General features: G+C 37.9%; 2 protein-coding genes across 5 annotated transcripts in view; one reads left to right on the forward strand and one right to left on the reverse strand.

Annotated features, from left to right (window-relative positions):
• IFT74 (intraflagellar transport 74) overlaps positions 1-5,126 on the reverse strand; it is a 35,574-nt gene extending 30,448 nt beyond the window's left edge. The window contains exons 1-8 of one of the 3 annotated variants that reach the window (XM_021535937.3): positions 4,969-5,126; positions 4,384-4,530; positions 3,825-3,960; positions 3,247-3,295; positions 2,351-2,449; positions 2,121-2,181; positions 1,616-1,675; positions 635-690 (exon numbers count right to left, since the gene is read on the reverse strand). In XM_021535937.3, coding sequence (XP_021391612.2) covers positions 635-690; positions 1,616-1,675; positions 2,121-2,181; positions 2,351-2,449; positions 3,247-3,295; positions 3,825-3,960; positions 4,384-4,506 — 584 coding nt within the window. In that variant the 5' untranslated portion in view covers positions 4,507-4,530; positions 4,969-5,126. Of the gene's footprint in view, positions 1-634; positions 697-1,615; positions 1,676-2,120; positions 2,182-2,350; positions 2,450-3,246; positions 3,296-3,824; positions 3,961-4,383; positions 4,531-4,968 lie in introns of all 3 variants that reach the window. The other 2 variants (XM_077790336.1, XM_021535936.3) reach the window with 2 other exon arrangements.
• Positions 5,127-5,166: 40 nt separating this feature from the next.
• PLAA (phospholipase A2 activating protein) lies at positions 5,167-24,667 on the forward strand. 2 transcript variants are annotated; one of them, XM_021535934.3, is made up of 14 exons: positions 5,183-5,407; positions 7,498-7,691; positions 8,644-8,744; positions 8,828-8,948; positions 10,643-10,810; positions 11,834-11,969; positions 12,502-12,671; positions 14,088-14,245; positions 15,301-15,520; positions 17,450-17,518; positions 19,109-19,180; positions 20,020-20,121; positions 20,707-20,871; positions 22,305-24,667. In XM_021535934.3, the coding sequence occupies exons 1-14, from the start codon at positions 5,259-5,261 to the stop codon at positions 22,868-22,870; spliced, it is 2,391 nt and encodes a 796-aa protein (XP_021391609.1). In that variant the 5' UTR covers positions 5,183-5,258; the 3' UTR covers positions 22,871-24,667. The 2 variants fall into 2 exon arrangements, with proteins under 2 accessions (XP_021391610.1, XP_021391609.1); XM_021535935.3 differs by lacking the exon at positions 19,109-19,180 and having other exon boundaries at positions 5,167-5,407.
• The last annotated feature ends 1,932 nt before the right edge of the window (positions 24,668-26,599 follow it).

The following is a 26,599-nucleotide window of genomic DNA, read 5'->3' on the forward strand; positions in this document are numbered from 1 at the left end:
TTACAAATGCTTTCAGGGTTGAACAGACACATTTGTGAGCTGTTGAAAAGTACAGTATTAATACAATGTGACATTATTAACTGGTAAATTTGTTGCTTTTGAGTGCTTATTGATACATAAAATCTCATTGCTGGGATTGCTTTCACTGGCAACAAGAAGGATCATACAGCTTCCTCCTGTATGTCTCTTGTGTCAAAATTAACTACCTCAAAAACTCACCCTATCACCACCATTCTCATGGCTTACCATCTCACCATCCTCATCTTTCCCTCTACACAAACCTATGTTACTAACCAGCCAAAGGTATAGTTCCCACTCCTGCTTGCTTTCTTCCCTCTGCTACTCCACAACAAAACTCCCAAAACTTGACAGCAGCTGCAAAATGACAGGAGTCTCTACTGCCACCTAACTCTTCCTGGATGGCATGGTAATTATTTTCAGAAGAGTAAGTAGAGTTTAACACTAGGAACTCCAACTGCAACCTGGCACTAATGTATCATGTTGAAATTGTTCAGGAATCACTTGTGATATGCATTGCACTGTTAGGGTAACAGGTAATACCTCAATTTTCACAAGCTGAGTTATAAGAAGTTGAGTTATTAAAAAATGAGAAACATACATTTAATGTACTTACGCTTGTCTTTCTGTGAAAATTTTATCTATATTCTGAGTGTCTCGGTCATTCTGAACCTTTAACTTAAAAAAAAATAAATTTAAATACGATCAAGTTTATAATAAACCATGGAATCATACAGGTTGGAAAATGCCTCTTAAGGTCATCAAGTCCAACTCTTAGCACTGACAAGTCCACCATTAAACCACAACAACATATACACATCCTTTAAATACTTCCAGAGAAATTGATTCATCTATTTCTGTGGGATCTATTCCTGAAACACTTAATAATACACTGTTTAAAACTACACAGATGGGATTAAAAGCATTCTTCTCTTTATGACACAGACATTGCATCTTTATTATTCAATCAAATGCAAGCAAAAAAAAAAGTTGTTTATACCAAGAAATATTCAGGTTATTTTTCAAGTTACCAAAACAACCTTTACTGAAACTGGTATCTTTTGTTTATGGACAAATTGATCAAAAGAAATAAAATACGCATAATGTCATTCATGCCTTAAAACTTAGAGGCTGTATTAGAAAATAAATGAGGAACACAAGGGAAGAACAAAACTCTTTGATTTTGTGGTGGTATGTCAAAGACCTATTTAATATTTTTTATCCTGGAGACATTTAAAAGGCTGAAGACAAAAGAGAACTTAATGTCCAGAAGACCAGGCAGCTTTAGAAGGCAGCACAGTCTGCTTAAATCGGCCACCCTAAGACTAGTGTTGTGTGCCCCCCAAAAATATAAAATATATTTGGGTTGGGATAACACCCTTCTCAAATGTAAATCACAGAAAACTATAATGGGGCTGTTAACACAAGACTTTAGGCAATTGTCTTACTGCTAACATGTTGTCAATATTATGAATAACTGAAAAAAAGGCTAAGTTTTAAGTCAGTGCTATGCTTTTTTAGCTATGTCACAAATTCAAAGCACGAAGAAAGAAACCCATTATTTCAGTTAAAGCATAGCAAATATCTTAATTCTTACCATATTGTAGTCATGGATCACTTCTGCCATATCTGTACTGGTGTTAAGTATATCCACAACCTGAAACAAAACAGAATTCCAACCTGTTACTGCTCTCCTTTTCTTAAAAAAAAAAAAAAAAAAAAAAAAAGAAAATCAGACAAAAGGTTCATGAAAACAGCAAATTTTGGTTATTGCAATTGGAAAAAACATGGTTTGGCAATCTGAATAGATTACATGTCACTATTAGAAATAAATATCTTTTTATGTAGCTGTTCTAAGCACTGAAATATTACATAGCACCAGTTTCTTAAATCCATATACAGATACTTCTCCTAATGCATAGTACACTTTTTGTTTTCCTGTTTCCATCTCTTTCCTTTCCAATAACTGAATAGAGGCAGTATTAACCAGTAAATTTTCACACAGAAATGTCAAAAAATGATTCAGAATAAAGCAAAAGCAGTACAAAATCAGCAAGAGAATAAATGGGAGTATTCAGTATCAAAATCTGACAGCAGCATACCATGTTGTAGTCTGCTAGTTGACCTTGACAATCTTTGATCTCACCAGCTAAAGCTTCTGCCCTAAATATGAAAAAAAAGGTCAAACTTAAATGGTAAGATTTGTACATTAAAAAATGAAACAATGAAAAAAACCCAGAACTATTCACTGATTCCTTGAAGCCTGCCCAGTACTTGAAAATAGTCTTGTGACTTAGAAAGTTAGCACTGCATTAACTGCAATATAGCTCACCGTTTTTCATAGGACAAATAGACAGATTTCTCTTGCTTGTACATTTCCACTTCTTCCTGCAGCTTGTTAATTTCTGTTGTAAGTTCATTTGTTTTACTTCTGAAAAAAATAAAGAAAGAAGAATAATTAACATTTGAATGTCCAACTAAAGCACAGCTAAAACAGTAAATATATTTGATGAAGGAGATTTGCAATTAATATCTTTCACACTGCACTTCGTTTGAACTCAGCATTTCTAGGAAGAGGTAAGTGTAGAAAAAAGCAAAATGGTTGTATCAGATCAAATCCTAAGTAGCTGCTGAAAACCTTGGTATGAAATAAAATGTTTTAATTAGCTTTTTGTCTCTGCTGGTAAAACAGATGTAGAAATGAAAAAAAAAAAACAAACAGTGTAATTTTACAGAATGTGGGTACTATCAATATTTAAAATTACATATTTTAGGACTAATTATTCAAAAGTGTAATATAAGCAACTGATAAAATCCTGCATGCAATAGATTGCACAAGGTCTTGCCTTTGTCGTTGTTTGCTGAATGTATAATCTAAGTAAACCATCTGAAATGTACAATAAAAATTTTTTGTTTTGCAATGCTACTTGTTACAAATGGAGCTATCGGACATAATAAACATTGGAGGTTGAAGCTCAGAATCACTGACCCTACCCTTACTAATGCTGTGAGAAAGCATTTAACTTAGCAAGCCTATCAACAAAAGCTCAAGGGAATCTACTTCCTTTCTTCCTACAGGAGATCTATCTGCAAAACAACCTTCACTGTTACAGCAGTACTCCTATAAAAGCTCATTATAAGTGAACACCACTTACTGCATGCTATTGTCAAGCTTCACCTCTGTGTCTGAAAGGGAACAGACCATAAAATGCATTTATTAAGACATACCTCAGCATGCCAAGGTAGTATGTTTTATCCATGATTTGTCTCTGAGAACCTGATAAAAGAAAGTGATACGATATTTTCTTCAAAAACCCCTTATTTAGATGAACTATCAATTAGGAAAACAATCTGCAAAATTTACATTAAAAAATGTACAACTAATATCTTTTAGAGTCCCTATATGGTTATTATCTAATTTTAAAAAAGAACTAAAGAATAATAAAAAAGAACATTTTTACACTGCTGTGAAGATAAACATTACTAATACAATATACAAATAGCTACTATGGAATAGAGTATCTTAAGTATTTGGTAGTGATGGAAGAAGATACAATAACCTTGTTCTATTATTTTGAATTATTTTGAAAGACACCTCAGGTACAGAAAAATGCTTATATTCTTTGGCTACCAAGAGTAATGACAGAAAAAGGGATGCTTTAATTTTCTCTTTCTTTTTGCTCTGTTTTTTAATCACAGCTCTTCACTCTGCAATTTATACAATGATGAAAAGCTTTCCTTTAAAACCTAAATATTCTTTCAAAATGTTTGCAGATAACTTGAGGGCTATTTTCAGTATAAAATACCTTTCATTGCAGTTTTTATTCCACTTAATCCCTGTTGAGTCACTGGGCGGTCTGCAACTTTAATCTGAGATGTTAAGACTCCTCCAGGAGTCAAAGAGCCACTACGAGAACCAGGTCTTGCTGTACTAGGAGGCATCTATAAAAAAACACAAATGAAATATCTACCAAGTCTGATTTATTACTTTTTTATTCTTAAGCAATTGCCAAAGCAGTTAAAAACTTCAGTTAGTCTCTACACTCTCTTCAGGGAAACAATGTTTCAGATGAACATCTGCTGTAGAAGGTAAGGGATTACTTTTGAACAGCTGTTCATTGTTCCATCTATCTGCAACATTAATGCTATTTAGGTCTCCCAGGTGAATGCTGGATGCTGGATGTCCCTGATCTCCTCCAGACAAGATTAGCAAAACTTTATACAAAACTGAAGTGTTAAATTCTTCTTAAAAAAGAACTTGTCCTCACTCTGGTCCTGGCAATAAAAAATTATATTAGCAAAAAAATAAAAATAAATCTAAATACATAAAAATTAATGATATATTTTTAATATTTTCTAACATACCACTGTTCCTATTCTGCCTGCGGATGGAGTCCTTGATGAAGAAGCAGGCCTTGATGAAGAGGTCAGTACTATTCCTGCTCTTGAAGCAGAACGGGCTGAGGGTGGTCTGTTACTGCTGGCCATATTTGTTTCCTTTTTAACTTCTCTCTGGTAAGAAAAGAAATCATCATTTGATTTGCACAAGGTCCTTAAAAATATGAGAAACCGACTCTTTAAAGCTTAACTCTTGTTAGAATGTTACGGGAGTACGAGACAAGGGCTCAGGAAGGACCACTTAACATACATAAGTAACGTGAGGCAGCGGTCTCTTTTCAGTGTTTAGTGAGCTCTCAGCTTATTCTTGTGCCATTTATTGTTTCACTATCTGAATGCAAATCTTTAATGAAACAAACTGGAAGGGAGCAACTGGTGCAAATACTCATTCCGGTTATCTACAGAGGGTTGTAAGCCATCACCCGTCACTACAGGAATCCCAAACTGCGCTGTTCCTGACAAACCCCTGTAAATTTCGCCACCTTCAAAGGAGCCTATCCCAGCAGCACAGAGCCAGCGTCGCGACCGCCCGAGCGGGCCCTGTCCCCTCACCGTGCCCCTCAACCGCCATCAGTCCCCGGGCAGCCGCCGTATTGCAGCAACCAGTGGCACGGATATCGCGATGGCCACAAATCTCGCTCCGGCCTGCCGTGGCTCCCAAAGACTACAACTCCCAGAGGGCCAGGCGAGAGAACAGTGGTGACACAACCACCTCCGTAGAGCGCGGTGCTTGCCGGGATAAGAAACCTCGCGTTAGCCCGGCGGCGGGCTCTGTGACGATACTTCTGGTACGACTTCCGGCGGCGTTGCGGCCTGTGCTGTGTCAGGCCGGCGCTGCCGCCATGGCGGGTGAGGGCAGCATGTTCCGGCTGCGCTGCTCCCTGCTGGGGCACGGGCAGGACGTGCGGGGCCTCACCCGTGGCCTCTTTCCTGAAGGCAGCTTCGTGTCCGTCTCGCGGGACAGAACGGCGCGTCTCTGGGTCCCTGACGGGTGAGTGCTGGGCCGCGACGGAGAGCATGGAGGTGGCGCCGCAGTGGTTCCGCGCGGCCGTGTCTCGCCGAGTTCGTCTATACAGCTGAGTTCGCCTTAGGGGTTGCCAGCAGATTCGGTGGGGCCGAGGGAGGTGGAGGGCAGTGGAAGCCTGTTTGCAAGAGGTGTTCGTGGTTGGCGTTGTCACTTTCATCGAATCACGTTAGGGGTTTAGAAGGGAACTTCAGGATCATCTAGTCCTAGTCCTTCAGCCACAGGCAGGGACACCATTCACCAGAAGAGTTTGCTCAGAGCGCTATCCATCCTGGCCTTGAGCACTTCCGAGGATGGGGTATACACAAATTCTCTGTAGGTCCTTTGGATACTGGAAGGTTGCTATGAGGTCTCCATGCTATTTTCTCTTTTCCAGTCGGAGCAAGCCCAACTTCTTCATACCTTTGGGGAAAGCAGTTTGGTTTTTTTGTGTACATCGATGTTGTAGTGCTTTAGAAATGGTAACAATGTCAGTAGTTCTAGGCATCTTTTTTTCTAGGTGGTATTAATAATGTTGCTTCTACCTCATGGTGTTCAGGGCCCAAGTAATCCTGCTAAGTAACAATGCTGCTATTTTGACAGTAAGGCAGTGTGCTTTGAATGTTTAAAAAAAACCCATTCTTTCTCACTCTTGCTAAGCCAGCTTTGTAAAATATAAAATGGAATATAAACAAAAAAATGTACAGAAAATTAAATAAACAAAGACATAGAAAAAGAAAAAAATACCCCAAGATTAATTTTTCTGATGCTCATGTTGCACAGGGTTGTCGCCTACTGAATTTGTGTAGTTGAATTCTCAAAGTGAACTTTTCAGCATATTAGCTTGACCAGAAATAGACCAGATACACTGCTAAGCAATGTGTATAGGAGGTGTGGGGTATTGCTGGAAGCTACAGGATGTACTTCCTCCCCATACTATAGTTTGTATTGTGATCTGTATTCTGAAGTTACTAGGCATAAATATTCTTCCCATTGCCTTCATGTGAAATATAAATAATTGGCAAATTTGTCTTTGTATTGAACTCTGGACCTCTGTGACTGAGGTGAAGGAAAACTAAGTGGGTCTCATTATGTCTGTCATCACAAGAGAAAGAACTTGCTAAATTGCAGATAAATTTGCAGCAGGAAAGAAATTCTAGTTCTAAACCATAGTTTTTGAGAACTTTGTAGGGAAGAAGATGTAACTTAGTTGTATCAACTTATAGTGTTGATATTGATTATCCCTCTCTCCTTTGAAGGCTCAGGGACTACAGTAGTCAGGGTTCAGTGGGTGAGCACAGTGCTGTGTGCTGTTTTGGTTCTGCTTTTCCAAGAAGATATGTTGCCTTCTGTGATTTGTTCTATGTGCCCTAAGGTGAGATATTTTAGAGTCTAGAAGAGTATTGTGATTTCCTTACATATTTCAAGCTTGCCAAGCATTAGGGTTTGAAGGATAACAATATGAGAACTTGTGTTTTTGAAGGTGGGGAACAAACACAAGAAAACAAAACAAGCACACAGCACCACAACCTGCATATTTAGTCTATGGGAATAAGTAGCTTTTTTCAGTTAGTGCTGTAACTAATGAGATTGCCTCATGGTGAAGAAATGAGGGTGCTGGTTGAGTTAGTTATGGTCTGTTTAACTTTTATTCCTCTATAGTACTCTTAATGAAGAGATAGTGAATACACTTGGCAAGCATTAAACTTCATTTGTGTGCTCTTACTTTAGTGTGTACTTGGATATACATTTGAGTTTTCAGACAAAAAAAAGATGACATAAAGAAAAACTGTAGTTATTTCTGATGAAATTTTGCATAGTACTTGCCAGTGAGCAAGAAAAAAACCAAAAGTCCTTCCAGGCCTACCACTGCATTGAAAAATAAGTGGACAGCTTTACCATTGTGTACGGGGAGGAATTCTGGAATGTAATTTTTATCTTAAATTTCATTATTTCTAGGTCATCCATAGTACTTATGCAATACAAGGCAAGCATAGTTATTGATTAAAGAACTGTAATTTACTCAAATAAAGTCTGTTTCTGTCATGATTCTAAACTGATTATCATCTGTGTTTAAGTCTTAACAGGGGTTTTACTGAGATGCACTGTATGAGTGGCCACTCAAATTTTGTATCTTGCGTGTGCATCATACCTCCAAGTGACCTCTATCCTCGTGGGCTGATTGCAACTGGTGGCAATGATCATAATATTTGCATTTTCACAGTTGACAACCCAGCTCCTCTTTATGTCCTTAGGGGTCATAAAAACACAGGTATGTAGTAATTGTACTTTGGAGTTTTTTACATAAAAGTTAACGTGACTTATAACAGAGGAAATAAAATTGAATTTATAAATCTCAATTTTGATTTATTTGGTATATAATGTAGCAAACTGTTTAGTTATGTCCTCCACAAATACGATTTTATAATCTTAATTCATGCAGTGACCATTCATTGCAAGGACTTCCAAGTTTATCCTCATGAATGTTTGAACTTTCACTGTCTCTCTGAATTTCTGGGAGTTCACAGAATGATTACACTTTTGTCAAGAATTGCATTTTTAAGAAGCGGTTCATTCTACATGTGTTATTTTTGTGTCAAAACTGATACAAGAAGAAAAAAAATGAGCTTCCTTAATAAACTTCCTCTGCCCATTTTGTTACTTAGATGGGTGTTTAATATTAACTAGTGCTTTAAATACAGAGCTTTACACTGTGTTACTGGAACATTTGCAGATTACCTTTCTACTAAATCTTTGAATGTCACCACAGTTTCTTGGGGTAGTATTTTGCCTTCCAAGAAGGTAAGCTGAATATTTTTTGTATTAAATAACTCCTTGAAGACATAAATGAATACTTATAGACAAAACTTTTCTGTCTCTTAAAAATGACACATTTGCATTGAGGGTCTTGACTGATTATCTCACATATTTGTCATCATATTTTAATCCAAGAATAGAGGTCTGTAACTGAGAGAAAATTAAAAATGTGAATGGCAAAAATATTTCAATTTTTTAAACCTAAAATTAAGAGAATTTTAAGCAGCTTCTTTCTAGGTTGCAATGCAATTACAGTTCACTTAATTCTTCTCTAGACTCCTCAACACTAAATATGCTACTAATACCAAATAAATCATCTTAAATTAATCTCTTGAAATTGCTGGCATAAGATTTGTGGCAGTGCAAGATACTTGTCATTTAAGTTCTGAATTAAATATTCATTCCAGTTTGCAGCCTTTCATCCGGGAAATTTGGCACATTATTAAGTGGATCATGGGATACCACAGCAAAAGTCTGGTTGAATGACAAATGTATGATGACATTACAGGTACAAAGTTCCTCTACCTCAATATGAAATAAGTACTCTGAATTGGATTCTGACAAGACTTAACAATGTTGGGTTTTTCGCAGGGTCACACAGCTGCAATATGGGCAGTGAAGATACTTCCTGAACAGGGATTAATGTTGACTGGTTCTGCTGACAAAACTATAAAACTGTGGAAGGCAGGCAGATGTGAAAGAACATTCACTGGTAAATGTTGCTGCAGTTGATAATTTCGTTAGTGTGGTCTGTCCTTGTTAAAAGAGAACAAACGTTAAAATCTTACAAAAGCATGGATAAAAACAATATTTAGGCAGGATTTTTTAAAGTCTTGAAGTAGTTGTATGCCCATGTCGTGGTTTGACACTGAAGAAAATTTGACACGGAAGTTGGAGTCAAACTAATCAGTAGTCAGGTTTGGATATTAGTACCTGGAGTGGCTACTGAAGGCTGGACACGCTTCTGAGAACACAGAGGGGTTCAAAGTAAGAACGCTTATGGAACTGCCCCTTTAGTTCCAGTCAGAGTGCAGTGCAGACTCCTCCCTGCCCAGAGGGGAGCCATGTGGCCCAGGCTGAGGTAGGCTGAAGGGTGGAGGGACTAGAACCAGGCCAGCTCCTGTGGACTGAAGGGTGGAGGAAGGCTGAAATTTCTTTGCTTCCCCCCACTCCCACCCTTCACCTTGAGGAAAAGAGATAGCTTGAAGACGCTTAGAAAAGCTTAGAAATTCTCTGGCCAAGAAGAAAGAGGGGAAGGTGTGGGAGCTGGAGTCTGAGCCGAGATTACAGCCCGCCCCGGGAGTCAAGACTTTTAACTCTTCCTTGGGAAATGAAAGCTTTGTGAAATACTACTCTTCCTTAGTTTGAAAGAGAAGAAGAGAGACAGTTTGGGACCTGAGATGTTAGAGAAATTCTAGGTAGGAAGAGATGATGGAGTGGCTTTTTGCTGGACTTTTCTTACTAGCCATAGACTGAACTAATTTCTCCTGCAACAGAGACTGACTGCATCTTTAGGGGGATGCAATGGTAAGCCAAGAAACCTGCTTTAGTGACTACCAGCACAGGAATGGAGTGAACAGAGAAAAGCTGAGGAGGGTGTGGTGATACCCTCTGTCTTCAGGAAGATGAAGATCTTTGTTCTTAGACCTTCAGCCCCAGGGGAAAACAGGAGGGACTGGTCCCAAAAATGAGAAACTGAACTGTTGTTTTTCTTTAGTCCTTGGCAAAACATGTTTAAAAAGAAACCCTATGAGCAGTCTGTCCATGCACAGTGGTGAGAGCACTGTAACATAGAAAAGAGAGTATCACACTGGCAGATTTTCTCTGGGTGGTGTCATGTGTGACATAGAAACAAAAGAAATGGCAATTGTGTTTCCTGGGGGTCTGGTGCAAGATAGACTCTTCTCTCCCTTGATGGACTGAGTATTGATAATATTGAAGGGTGATAACTTGATTAAGGGTCCAAGTTGTGTCTCGCTGTAGTTTGTTGGAGTTAGGTGGGGGGAGGAGGAATGTTGTAGAAAGTTTTCATTTTGGATTTATGGCGTGTTTCTTTTTTTTTTTCCTTTTATCATAATAGTAAAGTTTTTTTTCCCTTTGTTATTAGTCTTAGGCCTGCTCTGCTCTGTTGTGGATTGCATCTCGTAATATTCATTTAGGAAAGTACATTTTCATAGAGGCACTGGCATTGTGCCTTTGTCAAACTATAACAGCTCAGAAGCCACATGACTTCTAAAAAATTAGGATATTTTTCAGATAATTGTGAGAAATTAATTTTTTTTTCTAAATTTTCCCATGAGGATTAGTTACTTGGATTTAGATGTGAGCTATACAAAAGTGGTATACTGCTGCTAATGGAGACAATAACTGCAAACTGCATTAAAATTTTCTCTTCCTTTTGTAAAGGACATGAAGATTGTGTGAGAGGTTTAGCTATTCTCAGTGAAATGGAGTTCCTTTCCTGTGCTAATGATGCTAGTGTTCGAAGGTGGCAGATCTCTGGCGAGTGTCTGCAGGTGTATTATGGACATACAAATTATATATACAGCATCTCTGTCTTTCCTCGATGTAAAGGTAGGTTTCTTTCCTGACTGTTACACAACAGTCATCAAAATGAAATGGCAGGGTGTGTATACTGGTGTTCTGTGCCACTGCTGCAACTAAAGAACACCAGTAGCATTTAATTTTTTTTCTTACACCTAGTGTAAATAGATGAAAAAATACATTGAGATTGACTCCAAGTTTCACTGCTGTCAAAATTGCTCTGGCAGTATGTAGTATAAAAGGTCCTGGGTTAGGGCTAAGTGAAAGCTTAAGCAAAACTTAGATGAAGCAGTAGGCAAAACTATTGTCTTAGCTGCCACCTGTATTTCAGCGCTGTTGCAGAGTAGTAAAATAGTAATGTGGCATGCCAGTTTGAGATAATATAAATTTAGATACTTCCACAATGTGCATTAATGTAGTTTAGGTTAAGAATTTTATGTTTTGAGGCTTTATTACATTTGTTTTCTGAGTTGGAGATTTAGAGGTTCAGAACTAACTGTTGAGCCAGTTGCAGAAGAAATTCCAAGTCAGTGACATTTGTGTGGTGTATGGGACACTTGCACATTTCAACAGGTAAAGTGAGCATATATGGGTTGATGCATATATTGTAGACCTCCTACACCTTAAAATTCCTCATTGAGGAGTTTCTAGACTTTTGAAAGTGCTTTATGTCTGTTTCCTGATAGAGCAGGCTTACCTTCCAAAACTCAATGAAACAAATGTGAACCTATGCAAGTATAGAGCAAGATGAAACTATGATTATGATAAAATTGTTCAAGCCCTTTAAAGGATGAAGTGATCTTTTTTGTCTTGGGCACAGTTTTATTCACTGTCTGGCTGGTTAATCTGCAATTTATGCATTTTGGATTTTTTGAGAAGGCAAGTGAATAGTGGATTTCTTTTTGCTCTCAACTTGTAATTGAGAGAAGGACTAAATTGCAGAAGGGTTCTTTTACTGTTGTGAATTTTAGATACCCGGTTTCAGAATGGCATCCGCAATCACAGTATGCTAAAAATATACTTCAAAAGTTTTTAATATCTTCTTATTTTCAGATTTTGTGACAACTGGAGAGGATAGATCTCTTAGAATCTGGAAACAAGGGGAATGTGCTCAAACAATCAGACTCCCAGCTCAGTCTGTATGGTGCTGCTGTGTCTTAGACAATGGTGACATTGTAGTTGGTGCAAGGTATCTCAAGTTTTACTTTCAATATATTTGTAGATCCAAATCTGATATTCCTTGAAGAAATTACAGCATCACTTTGGATGTCAGTTTCATTTGTATTTAAAAATAAAGCCATCAAAGTGTGTGTGTGTGTGTGTGTGTGTGTGTGTGTGTGTGTGTGTTAAATTTAAACAAACACTACACTTTGTCCAAGAAGTATTTTTTTATGTCATTTGCAGCGTTAGAGTGAGTTCTTTGGAAATGTGGTAAATCATGAATAGACATAAGAATAAATTTAGTAAGCATGGTATAAAGAACTCTTTTGATAGGCATATATTATCTTGATCTTAAAATTATTCTGAAGACAGGGTTACCTGCTTGATTCCTTCTCTGTATGGTTTTAGCATGACAATGAATTCATTTCATCATAATAATTGGGAGGGGTAGTTGGAAATAGTGATGGTTTCTTGCAACACAGGAGACACCATTAGAATTTATGCAGTCATTGTGATATTTAAAATAGTATTTCTATTTGAATGTTTTTTTCTCTGTTCAGTGATGGAATCATAAGGGTGTTTACAGAGTCCTTGGAACGTACAGCAAGTGCTGAGGAGATTCAGGCATTTGAAAATGAGCTTGCCCAAGCATCCATTGACCCTAAAACTGGTGATTTAGGAGATATCAATGCTGATGACCTTCCTGGAAAAGAACACCTTAAGGATCCTGGTAAGTTATTGTACTTCTGTCGTATTAGAGGTGCTTCCAAATCTTGGTTTGAGGTATTGAAGCTTCTGATGGTTTCCAAACTTAAAGTTTTAATCCCTTTTGATTGGGAAGAAAATGGCTTAATTTTGCTCTGGTATCCTTTCACAGATTCTTCTGGAAACAGGACTCAAGGTTTTTTATGTTTTGGGGATTCTTTTATTCTCCTAGGAGATGATTTAGAAAAAGGTGGAATTGATGCTATAGTATGTTTGAGATGTTTTCTATCTGTTCTGCTAGCTGTACCAAGAGTATGTGAAACAGGTAATTTGTAAAAGGAGTACTGAATGTGCAGGGTTTTTTCTTAATAAAAGTAGAAATGCAAATTTTCTGCTTTAGCTTTTGGCTTGAAAGATAGTCTTGATGAGTTTGGTTCACACTTTGTAGGTAGAAGCAGTAGTAAACATTATTCTTAAAGAGACAAATACTTTTTCCCAAGGTGAAGTAACGAGTGACTTCAGCCCTTGGCTATGATCAGGAAATGGCATAGATCTTACATCAATATGAAACTTTGCATCTTGTTAGACTATGGGAGAATATCACTTTCTGTAATTGTCATCTCACTGAGAAGCCAATAAACTTCTGAAGTACTGAACCTAAGTACTGGTTTGGCCACTTAGTCTGCTGGCAGATACTATTATCTTAATTGTAAAATGATCATTAAGATTGCTGCTGTTCTTGTTGTGAGACGTAGCATTTTGTCTGGTTTTCACTGGGATAGAGTTGATTTTTTCCATAGTAGCTAATATGGAGCTTTGTTTTGGATTTGTGCTTGAAAACAGGGCTGATAACACAGGGCTGTTCTGTTATTGCTGAGCAGGGATAACACAGAGCCAGTGCTTTTGCTGCTCCTCACCAATCCCACCAGCGAGGAGGCTGGGAGTGTGCAGAGAGCTGGGAGGGGACAGCTGACCCAAGGGATATCCCATATGATTCAGTATATAGACTTGGGGGAAGAAGGAATCAAGGAGGGGATGTTTGGAATGTTTGTGTTTGTCTTTTCAAGTAACTGTTGAGCCTGATGGAGCCTTGCTTCTCTGGAGACAGCTGAACACCTGCCTGCCCATGGGAAGTGGTGTCTGAATTCCTTGTTGTGCTTTGCTTTTGCTGTGGTTTTTGATTTACCTTTTTAATTGTATCTTAATTGCCAAATTTTTCACTTCTATTCATCTGTTTCTTTCCTGCACCCCGACCATGATGCCAGTGAGTGTGTCTGTTGTGGTGCTTAGTTGCCATCTGGGATTAAACCATGTATCTACTTAATTCTGAGAACTTCAAGTGTTTAACTGTTTTAAAAATTTTAATGCCGAGCACCGTTTTAATATTTTTCTCTCCTAAAGTAAATCATATCCTTGAAATTGTTTGAACTCCTGCCTACAGGAACAAGAGATGGACAGACACGGCTTATTAAAGATAATGGGAAAGTAGAAGCATATCAGTGGAGTGTTAGTGAAGAAAGATGGATAAAGATCGGTGATGTTGTTGGCTCTTCTGGAGCCACACAGCAAATGTCTGGAAAAATTTTATTTGAAGGAAAGGTATATGCAAACTTTAATTTGTTTCATTCTTTCGTAAGTAACTGGTCTTTGTTCAGATAAAATATCATTTAGAAAACAGGAACTTTTTTGTTACCTTTGATCTCAGAGGTAGAAATGTAAGTAAGTACAGTTTATTACTTACAAAACACAGTTTGTAAAATGAGCAAGCCAATGGACACAAATTATTTTGGAGAAAGGTAAACCATTAGTAGAGAAATTGTCAAGTTCTGTTATATTTATTGTTAATGAGGAGTTGAGAAGTTAGTTTTAATATCCTTCCCAAAGGAAATGAACTTTATAATTTACAATGCCAGGCTTACCTAAAATGTTAGGTGCCTGACCTTCCCTACTGTCTCTCTATAGTGACTACTGAACCTAAAGACAGGTAAGCTGACCTAAAGACATATATGCTGAAAAATATTTCCTTTACTGAAATCTACACAGAAAAGCTTGTCAGGCTCCACCACAGAAAAAAATGCCTCCAAGATACCAATTTTCACGCTCACAGATTTTAAAGAAACATTAGGAAATTGTTTGCTAGCATTAGAAGTGTGCTTTTAAGGCTAAAATGTCTTGAAGTATCTGATTGCTCTGTAGCTTTGGAGGGAGACAGAGGTATCCATGAAAGTGACCTGATGCATCTTTATTTTGTAATATATCTGTACACACATTATAGTGATACGTTGTTTTACTCTGTTCTTCTTGAGCAGAGAATTCTGGAAAATACAGGTTTAAGTCTGTCATGGTTTTGGCTGAGACAGAGTTCATAGTCTTAGCAGTTGGTACAATGCTGTGTGTTTTGGATATAGCATAGCAACAGTGTTACAACACACTGATGTTTTGGCTGTTGCTAAGTAATGTTTAGTGTTTACCCTAAATCAGCAAATGTTTACTTGCAGTCTCTCAGGAGAATATTGTGCGTTATGTTCTGTAAGTAGCAGTGTTTTAAGTTTTTAGGCTTAGGTTTGGGCCCCTGTTAGACTGCACTTAATACATTATTATATTAAAAGTGCTAAAAGACTTCTAATGTGTTTTTATTTTTATTCCACTTAAAGGAATATGACTATGTTTTCACCATTGATGTAAATGAAAATGGGCCTTCCTATAAACTGCCATATAACATCACTGATGATCCTTGGCTGACTGCATACAACTTCCTGCAAAAGCATGATCTAAATCCTATGTTTCTGGATCAGGTGGCCAAGTTTATTATGGACAACACTAAGGGGCAAACACTGTTGAGTACCAGTAATCAATTTTCAGATCCATTTACAGGTAAATATTTTAAACTTAAGTGATAATATTAGATACTCCTCCAGGTTTTGTGTTTTCAGCACACTTGCTGAGGATGCACTCTGAATGATCTTCCACACCATCATTAGCGAAGATGTGAAGCAGGACTGGATGGGTATGCCACCAGTGGCTGGCTTCCAGTAGATGTTGCACTGATCACCATCCTCTGGCCATGGTTGTTCCACCAGTTTTCAATCCATTCCACTTTCATGGAATCATTAAGATTGGAATATTGAGCCATTAACTGATCACTTCCATGTTCACCTCTAAATCATATCCCCATATTCAGGGATGATGACTCAGACACTTCCCTGGGCAGCCTATTCCAATGCCTGACCACCCTTCCAGTAGATCTAATCCAGTACATATCTAATCTAAACCTCTCTTGGTGCAGCTTGAGACCATTTCTTCACATCCTGTCACTTGTTACTGGGAGAAGAGACTGACCCCCACCTCAATACCTTTCAAATAGTTACAAAGAGCAGTAAGATCCACCTGTACCACTTAAACAACCCTGGTTCCTTCAGCTGTTTCTCATAAGACCTGTGCTCCAGACCCTTCACAAGCTCCATTGCCCTTCTCTGGACTTGCTCCAGCAATCTCAATGTGTTCAGTGTCATGAGGGGCCCAGAACTTATCACAGGATTTGAGGTGTGGCCTCACCAGGGCCAAGTACAGAGGGACAGTCACGGCCCTGGTCCTGCTGGGATAAAAGCTAAGATAATATTGTCCTTCTTGGCCACATAGGCATACTCCTGGGTTAGGGTCAGGCAGATGATGATCAGCAATGCCAGGTCTTTTTCTGTGGGGCAGCTTTGCAGTCACTGCCCCCAGACTGTATCCCTGCATGGGGTTGTTGTGACCCTGGGGGAGGACCCAGCACTTGGCCTGGTTGAAACTCTTAGAATTGTCTGCCCAGGCAGACTTCAGTATTGTAGCTCTTGAACTTCTTCTGCAGATATTTTCATATCCTTAAATGATTGAAGGCAAAGGCACAGATAATTCTGAGGAAAAAAAGGAAAAAGAAAAATCTTCATCAAAATTCTAATTAAGGCAGTTGTATTTTTCAGTCTAGTCTTTTTTTTTACAGTTTAGGGAAGATCCAGTTTTCATACATTAAGTGCCAGATACTGTTAAGGCAATTAATAAAATACAAAAATTTAGCCAGAGAATTAATCAAAATGTAGTGAAATACATAAATTACCTTTTCAGGCAGGAAAGAACTAGAGCAAGTTGATTACTGATAAGCTAAACCATGTTAATCAATTACATCCTATTTATCACTTTTACAAAACAAACTAATTCAATTAATTTCACAAAGATTAATTTAAGAAGAAAATAGCATTAAAATAATTGAGCTAAATATTTTTCTTGCAAGAGACTGGGAATGGGAATACAGACTTGTCAGTTTACATGTAACTCTGAGAGCTGCAGTTGTCACAGAAGTAATTAAGTTGGAAAAGACATCTGAGAGTGAGTCTAACCTATGACTGAATACCACCATGTCAACTAGACCATGGTACTAAATGCCACATATTCAGTCTTCCCTTAAACACCTCCACCACCTCCCTGGTCAGCTCATTCCAATATCTAATCACTCTGTGAAGAAATTCTTCATGTCTGCCTTAAATCTCCCCTGGTACAATTTAGGGCTGTGCCCTCTCCTGTCCAGTAGTTGCTTGGGAGAAGAAGCCAGTCCCCAGCTGTCTGCAGCCTCCTTTCAGGGAGTTGTAGAGTGAGATGAGGTGTCCCCTGAGCCTTCTCTTCTCCAGGCTAAACAACCCCAGCTCCCTCAGCCACTCCTCATAGGATAGGCACTCCAGACCTTTTACCAGCTTTGTTACCTCTCTCTGGATTTGAATAACATCAAGGTGTGTTTAATACTCATTGCTTTTCTCACTGTTTGACTAGGTGCTGGACGTTATGTTCCAGGCTCTTCATCTGGATCAAGTACAATACCTGGGGCAGACCCGTTTACAGGTAATGTAAAATTTATATCTATCTGGCTAGCACTTAAGGTACGCATGAGTCAAGTAGTATTCTGTTGCATCCCATGTTTAGCCCCAGACAGCTGTTTTTTGCAGTTCTCTGGGGCAGAAGTGTGGAGCAGCCTGGTAAGGTGGGCTCTGACACTGCAAAGCATACCGAGATCTGTTCAGCAGACCTAAGCCCTCTGCTGTTGGGTCTGCCTCAAGTCACTCTGTCCACTGCAGCAGAAGAATAAGGACCTTTTGTTTTGCCAGACTTTTTATGAACCACACAAGATTGGATATATTCATAGAAGTAGTTTTCTGCTTTCATTTTTACATGTTTTTTTACATGAGCTTTATTGGTACCATCCTCCCTGTATTTTAGATTTTCATCCTCGCTGCTATAGCTATTGTAAAGTCCTCCTCACTAGTTTAGCCGTCTTGTTTGCAAAAACATTCCCAGGTCCAGCCCTGCATTGTCAGGCTTCTCCCATCCCTGATTAGTAGCTCCTGCTCCTCATATAGGTTCTTGTAATCACTTGATGCCAAAATCTTGTCTGCAAAACCAGCCATGCAGTGAGTTGCTGACCCACTTGATGAGTCCATTTCTATTCAAGCATTTTTGCTATGTTCAAAGTAACAAAGAAATGCCCTGCACTTTTCATCATTGTTCTCAGAGCTTTCTAATCATTCTTGATATCCTCCAAGACCTCCTTGGAAAACCATTGATGGCCATGTGGAAGAGTAGCAGAATAACTGTCTGAAGGCCAGGCAAGGCTTGGCAGTGTCTCTGTGGCATCCTGAATGCTTGCCCCAGCACACACATACCTCCCAAGCTACCAGGCTATATGCATAGGCAGGTGCCTCCCTATCCTGCAGGAGGTTATTCTGCTTCCCATCACTGCTGCTTGCCTTTCCTGTTTTTGCCGACATGAGGTGCAGTCTCAGCTGGCTCTTAACACATCACTGCTGAGTGTTTGTCCACACCAGTGCCAGGGTGCTTACTGCCTGCTCTGCAGTTGCAGATCTACAAGTAGAGCAGAAGCCTTTATGCTGTTACAAAAACTCACAGCCTTCAGTCTTCGCAATCTTGACAGTCTTTCTGTGTCTAGCTGTTTCTCCTCCATGGCTTTTGCGGCTCTGTGGTCGCTGCAGATGGAGGCCTCACTGAGACCTCCGTTGCAAGAGAGTCCAGCTCCCATGGGAGAACCACTCTTGGCTCAGGCACAAAGAGAGTCAAGGCCAGGGCAGTGGGCCCTCTTGCTGGAACTTGTCGTTGATAAGGTATCTGCTGTGCTGAAGCTCTCTTCAGCTGTGAGTGCCAGAGATCCTACTGTGTCCCACAGTGATGACACAGTGTCTCCCAGCTGTGAGCTCACTTAGCTTGTGAATGCTATCACCACCAACATCCTCCCACATGCATGGATTTAATCCTTAAAAAAGTGTTGAACTTTGAATCCTTAAAAGAATTACTACTTTGTAATTCTTTTAGTGCAGAAAAATCCCTTTTAGTAGTTTTGTTTGAAAAGTAGTAACTAAATACAGGTATACATTACCTCTTTATTGGTGATGGTGTTTAAAAACTTTACGTCTTTGTTAGGCGCTGGTCGCTATGTTCCTGGTTCAGCGTCAAATGCCCTACCTCCAGCAGGCGGGGTTGATCCATTTATGGGTAAGAGACAATGTCTGCCAGTGAAAAACATTCCTAATTGTTAGGTTTGTTTTTTTTTTCTCTGACATGATTCTGCATTGATGCAAAATTCATACTATATTAGAAATAACAGATTGAAGCTGCTTATACTCTGAAATTAATAATAAAATAGGGATAACAAAGCCTTCCTTTGCATGCAGGAATCATGCACACAAGCTTTAAAATGTATAATAATAATCTGAGAGGATTATTTATCTTCTAGTAGTTATGTTGTTGATCAGAAAAACTGATGTATAGCTAATGAGCATTATACAATATCAGCAGCTATCAGTGACCTGTGAGTTTAGGAAATCATTATAGGTAATGATAAAAGCTTTGTATTGCTTCTTAAAAAAACATTTCAGGCTACTATTACATGTGCCATAACTTGGTCACATCTGCAAATCTTCTAATACGTAAACACTTTAATTATGAAAATAATTAAATAATAATTACAAGATTTCAGGGGCAAGAGAGATATTTTTCCTAAAAAGACCCTTGCCATTTTCAAGTATTAACTACAACAGCCTTGCTATAAGTGACTGTGTATTTAGTTCACATAATTAAGAAATGACTGTTAATAATTTCTACTTGTAAACTTTTACATGAGGGGGAACAGTTTGTGAAGGTTATGCTTTCATTTTTAACCTCTGAATGTAAAAGTAATGTAAGGAATGACAGCTATATGCATAGACATTCGGGGTATTTTTCGAGAGATATTTTTCTGAGTCATGTCCAGCAGTAGAGAGTTACTGCTAGGATATCATTCTGTATCAGACACCTTGGTACACTGTTGAATGCTCTGTATTGCCCTTCTTTAGGAATAGGTGCCTACCAGTCAGCTGCAGCTAAAGTTGAAAATATTTATTTTCCGAAGAAGGATGCTGTCACCTTTGACCAGGCCAATCCTACGCAGATACTGGGTCAGTGTTTTAATATAAAGGATTTTTTAAAATGTTTTTGAAGTAACTGAGCTTTTAAAAAAAACTTTCCTTAATCCTAGATCAATTGCATTAATCTAATACTTGGATTTTTAAATCACACTGAAGATTGAATATAGCACATGTCATAAGTGAAACATGATCACATGATTGAAGTAAAAATAAAAAAATTGTGATCACACTAAGAACATAGAGTACCTTTATTGTTTTACTACTTAATAAAAAGCAAAAAGAAATTATATTTCAATTATGAACACTACTGTTTTCATGACTCTTTTCTGCATTTTTAGCTTTATGTAGGCATTTTCTAAAATTTTTCTCCAAATTCTGAATCTTTGTGTTGTGCTGTTAAAGTGGAAATAGTAGTAGCAATCACTGTGATAATTAAAAACCTAAATGGGAAATTATAAAATTGGAAAACATGTTTAAAAATCTGACCTCCCGAAAAAACCACTCAATTGCAGTAGTTGTTACTTGTTTATAAAGTGCTTTTGTAGCATTTAGTTAAGATGTCGATTTCTGAAGTTCTGTTTTGGAAAAGTTGTGCTTTTTCCTTTGGTATTACAGGTAAATTAAAGGAACTTAATGGCAGTGCAGCTGAAGAACATAAACTTACCGAAGATGACTTGATAATCCTAGAAAAGTTACTGTCTGCAACATGCAACACCTCTACAGAAACACCTACGGCGCAGCAACTTCAGACCTTATGGAGAGCAGTTAACTGGCCAGAAGGTAAACTTGTACCATCGTTTTATGTGTCATCTCATCAGTACGTGTCACCATGAATGAAAAGTCTCATCATGCTGTTAAACCGAGTCTGTCCCAAAGACCTGATAGCCCAAGAAGAAAAGACAAGATGAATAACAGTTGTTGACAGCAGTGATCAGCTTCAGGGCCAAATTTGGTAATTGGTTGTCAAGTTTTGTTGGCACAATAATAAACATAAAGGGGAAACTTGATACAAAAATCAGTTATGATTATTTCATTAGCAGGGTCATCCTCAAAAAGGTGTGAGACTTGTCAGGAAATAGAGTAAGGAAGTGCGAACATGACATCCTAAGCTGTTACCAAGTGAGAGATGCAATTATGGAGATAAATTATGGGGAAAAAAATCAAAAGTAGCTCCTGTTTAATATGGTAATGAAGAAGTTACTGATGCTATGTTATATGATCAGAACTGCATTTGTGAAATGACATGCTGGAAGAATGTAAGTAGAGGTAATATAATTACATTTAATAATATTGTCAGCACTGATGGATTGGAAAAGGTAGTTTGGTTGTTATAGCACATTCTGGAAAAAGCAGTTGTTTGCATATACAAATATCTAAGAATGGTTAAAATGAACTGCTTTTTTAAAATTTCAGTTAAAGATTTACTATCAGGAAGAACATTTCAGTATTAAAAATTCATGCTTGTTTTATAATATAACTTAATCCAACTGTATTTTGCATAATGAGGAGCTGGTGATGACTTATGTCATACCTTCCATACTCTTTGTATTGTACAAAGCATTAATTATGAAGATTTTGCATATCTGCAGGAAAAACCTCTTTAAGTAGTTGGGCAGGTTTGGCTTTGATTTGGTTGTAAGCATTGGATACCAGTAGTAGATCCAAGGAGACATATGTATTCAGAATTTGGGAAGGGAGGGACAAATTTTCAGTTCAGTTTCCATACAATGATTTACAGCTCTTCAGTTGACAACATATTTATTTTCTTTTCCTGTAAGCAGTTTTGTAGCTATACGGTACTGTAAGATATAGAATGAGGACAAAGGGAGATGCTGTCTATGTAGGGATGTTCAGTCACTGAACTTTCAGCTTTCAGAGATTTTTTGGATTAGTTACCATATCTTGTGCTTGTCTTCAGTGTTATCAATTAGAGATTTTAGAAAAGATTTTAAGATTTTCTGTAAAGCACTATGTTAATCCTAAATTAAGGATTATGGATTTTTTTAACAATAACTGAACTGTTACTAGAAAAGATTTGTCAATATTTGTCTTTATGAATGTGAAACAATTTGTGCTTTAATTATGCATGAAACTGTTACTGTCTGTTCCCAAAACTGCAGGGCTAAGAAAGTCTGCATCTGAAAGAAACTCACTGATAAATTTACACATAATGCAATATTAATACTAAAATTTTGTTTTGTTTTGTTTCTTAGATATTGTCTTTCCAGCCCTAGACATTCTTAGATTGTCTGTCAGGCATCCCACTGTGAATGAAAACTTCTGCAATGAAAAGGAGCAAGTACAATTAATCATCCTTCTCCTTAAATTTCTGAATCCTAAAGGCAAACAAGCAAACCAGCTGTTGGCACTTAGAGCTCTTTGCAATTGTTTTGTCAACCATGCAGGCCAGAAGCTCATGATGGAACAGAGGGATGAAATAATGACACAAGCAATTGAAATGAAATCAGGCAATAATAAGAACATCCACATTGCACTGGCCACACTGACATTGAACTATGCTGTATGTTTACATAAAGTCAACAATGTTGAGGGCAAAGCTCAATGTTTATCAGTAATCAGCACAATTATGGAAGTTGTTCAAGATCTTGAAGCCATTTTTAGACTGCTTGTGGCTCTTGGGACACTAATCAGTGATGATACAAATGCTGTGCAATTAGCTAAGTCTCTGGGAGTTGATTCTCAAATAAGAAAGTATGCCTCTGTATCAGAACCAGCTAAAGTAAAAGAATGCTGTAGGTTTGTTCTTAATCTGTTGTAATAATTTTTTCTTAGAACTTGGAAGACAGTGTATGCATTAAAAAGATGCGTTTGTTCATATTTTTTGACAGACTGTACTTGGAAAAATACTGTGGATTAATTACACTTGACTTGTCTCAAGATACAGAGCAAATAAAACTTTTTTCACTGTTTGTCATTGGACTGCTTTTCTGAAGCGATCACTGCAAAGAAACTTTGCAAGGAATCCTGACATTGCTCAGATAAAAACAGATCACCAAGAAGTCAAACCATATCAGTACTTACAGGTCATCCAGACAGAAAGGTAGGAAATGGCTGTTATTTAGTGACTGTCAACTCAGACACCCACCCCAATCACATTCTGTGTTGCAGCATGCTTAGTCTGTTTCTTGACTGTGAGGATTTTCTAGCGGTTGACAGGCCCTGGGATCCTTAAGTTCAACAGTGCATTTCACAAGCTTATTAGTTAACATTAGTTAATATTAACCCCTGTCAAATGGTCTGGTAAGGAAAATTTTCATCAGCTTTTTCCACTTCCTTTTGAAACTTAACTGTTATGGCTCTTAATGTCTTTTAATCCTAAGGCTAGATGACTTTTTGAGGGCTAGAACCTCTCTACCTGCTATATGGATGTTGTGCTTCACTCATAACTTTATATCTTGCAGCTTGTAAAATGGCATGAACTTCTAGAGAAGCCTTTAACTTGACTTTTTAATTTTTAAGGATGGGAATACCGCACTAATTAATAGCAGGTGTCTTACTCCGTGTTGTAAAATATAGGTGATTAAAAAAAGGTCACGTTGAAGAGTGAGAGAGCAATCTACTTCCAGAGAAGAGATTGAGCAGCAGAAGCTTGGAGAAGCTTCCTAAAGGTAGTTGGTGTACTCTGCCTGTCAGTGTTGGAGGCCTTTGGCAATGTCCTTGACAAGAGGCTCTGTCTTTTGTCCAGAAGTAGTCAGGGCCCTTTACAACTTAAATACTCTGTTGTAAACTGCACAAATTCAAGTTTTATGAAGCAGCTTTAACTTTGTAAGTGTGGTGACTGCTGAAAGGGAAAATAATACTTTCCAGCTTATTCCAGCAGATCTAAGATGTTCAGCTGAAAAGGGAAATGTTATTTTCTACTACTGCAAATGATAAAATTTGATTTAGAATTGAGATGAACTAAAGAAGTTGAATTTTTCATTAGACTAATAGAATGGAAAACAGGGCAAACTTCTGGCATGTGAGCTCCACACCCCATGATACCTGCCTATGTTGTCTATGCCAGATGTGAAAAATTTTGTGACCAAGAGCTCTTAACTTTTATTTTGCTCCAGATACATGAATTGAGTTACTACACTGCTTCCAGGAAACTTGGTCTCTCAGATCTTTAGTTGCACACTTGTACTTTGGATGGATTTCCAGATAAATACCCTCACAGTCCTGATCATGGTCTGAGTTACACACTTTCTGATTTGATCTATTGCAGGTTCATATGTGAGGCAGTCCAACACATTATTTGTGATTTACAGTACTTGATAGATGAACCCCTTCCTGGAAAAGTACCGTTAGGAAACATGTCTGTGAAATAATGTGCTTGCTTGTCTGTTGAATTTTGGTTGCCTATTATAAAATTGTTCTTGAAGCTTCAGCTTTCTAATGTTGTACTCTTCAACTGTGTTTGCACCTGTGTTATTTTAAGAAATTATACTTGTCCTAATATTTTTGTTTTATTATTGTGGGATTGCTCTGTTACAGATTATCTCTTTATGTGAAAATTGTTACGAATTTCTCAGACCAAAAATTAATGTTTGTATTAATAAATATACTCTGGCAACTCCCAAGAAATGGTATATTAAAAGATATTACAAAATTCTCTTAAACTTGAAGAGAAATGATGAGGCACAGCAAAAAATCCTTCTGGGGATTGCCAGCACTAAGAGTTAGGCAAGATAAACAGAGAAGGCCATGCTTGTTTGGAAAGATACCTGTTGCCACAGGGTACTGTGATACCAACCCTTCCATGTTCTAGCATCATCTGAGGAAACAGGGAGTGGGGAATTCCTTTTGCTTTTAAATGGCACTGTTTAGAACTCCATTGTGGTTCATGTCAGCATCCACAGGCATAAACACACAAGTGCATGTAATGGTACTGCGCAGCCTGCTGCTGGGGTCACCAATAAGAAGAGTGCCTCAGGAATGTCAGCAGGATTAAACTCCTGTTGCAGTGAAAGAATGTTGTATCTATAGTGGGAAATGTGCCAGACATGAGGTCCACAGGGTACAATCTTTTGAGACCAGAGGCTGCTGAAAATAAGTATATGCCTGACACACAACTGGGAGCTGGCTTATTATCTACAGTAGTACATTTTGACTAAGTTGATCTGTGTACTAAGGGCTCCTGATTTCATTTATCAGGAAAACAGTTGAAGTATGTTTGAGAGATTTCAACATCCCCTTGAAGAGAAGCTGTGTCTTTTGCTAAGAATTCAAAGTCTCTCAGTAGATGATAACAATTCTTTTGGCATCTTTTTCTGAGATAAAAAGGAAGCTTTTAGAAAGAATAGCCAACAGCAGACAGTAGCATCTCATGTTAAAGCATTGTTGTTAGGCATAGCTTGGGTTTTATGAAGTGGAAAAACTTGGGATCTACTTAGGCCAAAACTCAGGACAAGTATAAAATGCCATCCTAAGGAACTAAATAAGGAGTCAAAATGGACTTATGTCAGCACCAACTGCTGTACTTTCCAAGACAGAAGAAGACTACAATAACATAAATCCATCTAATCCATCACAAGGTTTCTTTAATGTCTGCTATTATGATGCACCTTGCTCATATCAGGACCTAATTAAGCAATGTTAATTACTCAGTCAAGTTCAGGCTTTAGCCAGAAATAGACTAACTTCAGTCTGCAAACCTATTTCATTAAAAGCACTGTACACTGAGCTACACATTAATGAATAATTGGATGCAGTGACTTTTTTATAATTTAATATGCTATAATAATCTACACAAGGAGTCTTATCATAGGATCAGTACTATAGAGGCAAATCCAGATCCTTTAGGAAATGTTATAACCTACTGGTTTCAATCCTGTGAAGTATTTTGCCTAAAAATACTTAGTTAAGCTTCTTAGTTGAATGTGATCCATTACTGTATACTGTAAGCACTTGCATATTTTTGTCTCTTTCTCCTTAAACTATCAACAGATTCAAAGTCTAGGAACAGTAGATGTTTCCCATCTTTTCAAAATGTGTACTAAATAGACTGAAATTAAATGTTTGGCACCAAGATTCTCTATGCAGCTGTTGACAGCCTGAAGAGTATCTGGGTGTTTTCAGATGTCTTACTCTTCCAGTGGTTTTTTGATGCCTATTCCCTGTAGAGATTGAGGTTTCAAATTTGGTGGGAATTTTGTTTCTACATTTTCCAGGTGCAAAGATAAACTTGCAATATTCATGACACCACTGTTGGTCTGTACAAAACAGATTAAAAAGTAGTTTAAAGTGTGAACTACCCCTTTTTGACAGCAGAATTTGAAGCCTGTGAGTACATAAATTTGAATATTTTTACAAATCTCTATCAACAGCCCAGTTAGCTTCTGTATTCTGTATTCTGCATTTGTTTAAAACAGATTACATGCCAAAGCATACACTGCAAAACTTTTTATTTTCCTTAGAGTTGTTCAAGGGATCCCATTTTCATCCCAAATTTAGACCCCTCCTCACTGTTTCCTAATTACATTAACTGCCACCTTCAGAGTATGCT

Source organism: Lonchura striata, chromosome Z (assembly GCF_046129695.1).
Source record: "Lonchura striata isolate bLonStr1 chromosome Z, bLonStr1.mat, whole genome shotgun sequence".
In the NCBI taxonomy this organism is placed as follows: Eukaryota; Metazoa; Chordata; class Aves; order Passeriformes; family Estrildidae; genus Lonchura; species Lonchura striata.

Excerpts from the sequence above, each read along its gene's own strand:
- PLAA (XM_021535934.3), top strand. The coding sequence starts at position 5,259 with ATGGCGGGTGAGGGCAGCATGTTCCGGCTGCGCTGCTCCCTGCTGGGG. Across the intron at positions 7,692-8,643 it reads TAGGGGTCATAAAAACACAG|TTTGCAGCCTTTCATCCGGG; the intron begins GTATGTAGTAAT and ends TATTCATTCCAG. Across the intron at positions 17,519-19,108 it reads TGGGGCAGACCCGTTTACAG|GCGCTGGTCGCTATGTTCCT; the intron begins GTAATGTAAAAT and ends CGTCTTTGTTAG.